Source organism: Solanum verrucosum, unplaced genomic scaffold, assembly GCF_900185275.1.
Source record: "Solanum verrucosum unplaced genomic scaffold, falcon-dt-bn FXZP01000032.1, whole genome shotgun sequence".
NCBI lineage: Eukaryota > Viridiplantae > Streptophyta > Magnoliopsida > Solanales > Solanaceae > Solanum > Solanum verrucosum.
In genome coordinates, this window is record NW_026020569.1 from 1,769,850 (window position 1) to 1,774,906 (window position 5,057).

The 5,057-nt window shown below is 32.0% G+C and overlaps 1 protein-coding gene across 2 annotated transcripts; it reads left to right on the plus strand.

The window, feature by feature from the left end:
* The first annotated feature begins 805 nt into the window (after nt 1-805).
* On the plus strand, nt 806-3,664 carry LOC125811188 (uncharacterized). Of its 2 annotated transcripts, none has more exons than XM_049490712.1 (8): nt 806-867; nt 1,144-1,259; nt 1,386-1,500; nt 1,602-1,667; nt 2,035-2,134; nt 2,252-2,319; nt 2,959-2,996; nt 3,122-3,664. In XM_049490712.1, exons 1-8 carry the CDS (start codon nt 853-855, stop codon nt 3,354-3,356), a joined length of 753 nt encoding a protein of 250 aa, XP_049346669.1. In that variant the 5' UTR covers nt 806-852; the 3' UTR covers nt 3,357-3,664. The 2 variants fall into 2 exon arrangements, with proteins under 2 accessions (XP_049346669.1, XP_049346670.1); XM_049490713.1 differs by having other exon boundaries at nt 3,125-3,664.
* Nucleotides 3,665-5,057: the final 1,393 nt, after the last annotated feature.

Consider the following 5,057-nt stretch of genomic DNA (forward strand, 5'->3'; position numbering starts at 1 on the left):
CTAGGAGTCAAACGCTAGCTAAAGATAATGACACATATCATATTGATGGTGTGGGATGAATAAAATAAAGGCCCCTATTTGGTATGTATGAGAGTGTGTCATCAAGACATAAAACTAAGTTTTATAAATTGGTTGTCAGAACAATTATATTGTAAGGGCATAGTGTTGGTTGCTCAAGAGCTCACACATTCAATTTTTTTTTATATAAAAATAGTGAAAATGAGGATGTTGAGATGGATGTATGAGTATGCTATTAGAGATAGAATTAGGAACGAAGATATTTGAGATAAAGTGAAAATGACCTTCACAATGGACAAAATGACAAAGACGGGATTGAGCTAGTTCAAACATATAAAGAGGTAATGCACAAATACTTTAGGGAGACGTGAGAGGTTAACTATGGATAGTATGAGAAGAGGTATAGAAATAGGCGAAAAGTAAAAAATTGATTAGATAGAACATGACATACTTGCAATATACTGAAGACATGAAGTTAAATAGATTTCTTCAGTGTTGTATTTCCTTACAATACTTGATATTGATATGATTTACTTGAGGCGAGGATCAATACAAAATTGTCTTTCTACTTTCACAATAGTATGATAAGCCTGAATACACATTACTCTTCCAGACCCCACTTATCGAATTAAAGTAGTATATGATAATTCTCGTTCTTATTATTTAGTTGGAACTTGGGTGGGTCCGACTGGAAAAAATTGGTAAACATCACGTGGATTGACCCATTCATCCCAACCAAGAGAAGGGTCAAAATTAACAAGTGCAAGCACTGAAGAAAAATAGAAGCACAAATTTTCTCCTCCATAGCAACGAGAGACTTGCAGCTTTCATACTATGTCGACTTCTCAAGTGAGTTTTTTTCAGCTGAATTTGGTTATCTGGTTGTTTCATACTATTTTTGTGTAAAATTTGGTGTTATGGATCGAAGATTTATAACTGTTTGAACTCAGGATGCTTTTATCACTATCACTAGACTCTTTACTATGGATGTTACGTTCTCTGTGATAAATTCTAAAACTACTGATAAAATCATGAACACAAATTTATTGTTAGTAGAGTTACTTCCACTTGTTTGACTGATTGAGTTATTCCTAAAGGTTTTATGTGCTCCTCTTTCTCCTGTAGGCAATTAAAAGCAAAAACGTTGGGTACACTCATTTTGTATCACTTCCATTGACCTTGCCGGATGAAATGGTCACCAAGCTCAACAACTTTAAGAATTCAGCTCTTCAAACTAATAAAGTTAATTCAGATGAAAATTCTTATTTCTGCATTTTCTTCTTATGTTCAATTTAACCTAGGGGCTCATTGCTTTCTTCATTATGTCATAATTTCTGACAAAATTGACAAATGTTTTTCGATTCAACAGGTTTGGGAATTGACAAGTCCATTTTTATTAAGCCAAATACATTACACTTGACTGTGCAAATGCTGAAGCTTTGGAATACTGATCGAATTGAAGCTGCTGCTGACGTTTTGCGGGTAAAAGTTTATACTTAGATGGCCATTTTATTCCTTTTGTAATATATTTTTCGTTCTCTAACTTTTCGTAATAGTTAAATTGCTTTTCATTGTCCATCCAGAGGGTCTCACCAAAAGTAATGGATGCTTTGGAGCGACGACCTGTATATATAAGACTGAAGGGATTGGTAAGTCTTTATCCAAGTTATGCAATTATAGGCTTCTGTAAATTTTCAACTCTGAAACAAACAAAGGGAATTATGTATTAGAGTCTTCAACCATGCCATTAGTAGCAATGTTGACAAATTTGGAATTACGCAATGCAATTGAACAAAATGAATTAGTACTGCAAAAAGAATCTAAATAGTGATTTTATTTGCCTTTTCATGTGACTCCAATCTCTTTTTGTGAATGCTTCTTCGATTGGTTGTTCCCTGTGTGTATTAGGAAGAGAGACTGCTATCATGTAGATGTTTCGAGGTTGTTGCTTATAATGAGATTTGACAAAGGCATAACTTTTCTTGGCTGGAACTCAGATTTGTTCTTATTCTGCAGGAATGCATGCCAGATAGAGGTACTCCACCAAAAGCTTATGTTGTACATGCTCCTCTGGAAGTAATTGGTGGTGGTATAGACAGACTTAAACGTGCTTGTCGTATCCACAATATCTGGCATGTTCTTCCCTTACTCTTGCCACTATTTTAATTTCTCTGCTATTTTAAAGGAATTTAGTACCTGTTTAATTGTATTTGTTATACCTTAGCTTTTCTAGGGGTGATAATAGATGCGTTCATTGAAGCTGGTCTTGTTCTTGAAAAGGATGCAAACCGTGGGTTACTGGTATAGCTCTCAATGTGTTAATTCTTTATTCTGGTTAATTTTGTTGGCAATTTCTTTATTGTTTGTCCATTAAGGCTATCTCTTTGACCATTCAATCTAGTGCTGCTGCGTCCTTGCTTTTCATTTACCATGTAAAAGCAACTTATTTGTCACAATCAAGGGTCTATAATGCTCCCCCGGGCTTTGGGTCTATGGTACAAAAGCCTGTTATTTAAGTGGAGAGGGGTAAACAGGAGGGCCTGTAATCCACCAAGTTCCCTCGGGGATTTCTTGGCTATAAAATAACTACAGCCAGAAATGGTTCGAGCCTGTTTTGAAAAGGGAAGTAGATTTACTCACTACCAAGAATCAATATGGCTGCAACCATTTTATTTTTGATACCTTTGGAATTTGGCTTTTTCGATTCTCACCTCCTGCCTTCCAACTATATGCATGGACTTATTTCTTCAGTTGCATTTTGCATGCTGTAACTTTCTTGTGGTGTCATTTGTTTTTGTTCTGGTATCAAACATTAAATACTTGAACATTATGCCTCAGCTTATTCAAGTATATATTTTATCGTCTCTGGTGGTTTTTTTTTTTTTCCTCTTACCATGAAACTCTCCTGGTGGAAATTCCTAAATTTGTCTTCTAATACAGTTGCATGCCACACTAATGAATGCGGGAAATAGTAAAAGGTGACGTTTTTTATTCTTTCATTGTGTCTAGTTTATTCTCGGCTTAAAGTCTATTATGTTTCTACCAGTTGCATAACTATCTTTGTTGCTAAGGTTGCACTGACTTACTATTTTGTAAATTGTAGCAGTAAAACATCAGGAAAAACTGAGCCCTTTGATGCACGAACAATTTTTGCTCAATATGGCTCAGAAGAGTGGGGAGAGTGTTATATCCGTGAAGCTCATCTTTCACAAAGGTTTGTCTACGATGGCAATGGTTATTTCCATTGCTGTGCTTCCATCCCATTTCCTGAAGAAAAGCAGGGTGCGTTTCCTATGATGAAAAACTCTTTTCAGAAAATGTTTTCTACGGCAAAATAAGTGATTCTCTCACATTTTCTGGTGTGTGTAAATTGTAGTTCATATATGCTATTATAATAAATTGTTTGATGGGTCGATGACATTATATACAGTTTCTTAATTAGTTAGTACTTATTTGGACGCTATCTACAGCTTTTCGGATGGTTATTACTTGTTACCCATGTATTCTGTTGTACTAGCTTAAATACAACATAAGTATATTGTATTGCATGATTAAATTTGTTATGTAACAACTAAAAGACTCATTTGATGCAACAAGTAGTATGATGTTGTTCGATTCAATTGTTATATGTTACTCTTTTCCATCATGTCATTACTAATTATTTCATAGTCCTATTTGTTTCTTTTACTCTTGTCTTGCTACTGAACTCTTACTCGATCTATACTGTATTGGACACCAACCCCTCGGATTTCTAGTTTGTCTATCTTTTTGTTTCTATTTATTTTTGGAGTAATTTCCCTAGATAGTCACCCATGTTTGAGAAATTACCTAGTAATATCACTTATGTTTGTTTTAGGACCACAATATCACCCAACTTTACATATTTTCCTCAAAATATACTTGACACAAAAAAATAATTGTTCTCTCCTATTGGGATGCCATGCACTACAATCGAAAAAACTTTTAGCAGCAATAAATAAACACATTAATAAAGAGTGTTAAAACCTTTACCGGCATTAGTTAAGTGTTATTAGATTCAATGTTGCTAAAGGTTTTAGGGACATATATAAATAGTGTTAATTGCCGCTAAAAATATATATTTAGTGGCAATTGAGCTATTGCCGTTAATTAACTGCCGCTAAAGATCATTTTTGATGTAGTGATGTCACATTTTTCATTTTTTCTTAAAAAATTTAACTTTTTAAAATAACTCATATGTTATATTCATTAAAAAAAAGTCTTAATTATTTATCATTTTTAGTTTTTTACTTTAGCATATTAAGAGATAGACATTTTTTTTCTATTATTACATTTAACATTAATTATTTTTCTAAATTATTTCTTAAATCATTCCTTCTTTAATTTCTTAAAAAATATGCAAAGTGCACACTTTTAATGAGATTTCATGTCATATTATTCTTTTTATTAATAATATTTTTTGATTTTTTTAAACTGGAAAATTTAGTTTCTACTTCTTCCGTCCATCTTTACATCTTTACTTGTTTAGTATTAATTTGACATATCTCTTGAAAAATAATAAAGATAATTTTACTATATCAATCTTTTAAAATAATAAATTTTATATTTTAAAAAATGCATTGGCAAATGACTATAATTAATAATAAGAGTGGATTAGGAATTAAGTGATAAATTATCACTTGATTTTCTAAAGAAAGCAAGTAACAAATGAATAATTATTTATAACGTAATGAATAAATAAAAAATGGACAGAGGGAATAGTTGCTACAAAAAAATCCGTAAAAAGAATTAGTTGATATAATACTCTTGATTTTTTATGAGTACGTGAAAATTGTTCTCTAACGTCAAACATTTCCTTTTTCTTTTGTTCACTTTTACTTGTTTTTAATGTTCACCTTGTACATTTTATAAGAACTTAAAGAATGAATGATTTAAAAAATGATTTAGAATAAATAATTAGTGTTAATCGTAATAACATAAAACAAATATGAGTTGTTTAAAAATGTTCACTTTGTGTTATGTAATTATTATTTTTACCGAGTATATTATATAGGTTGATT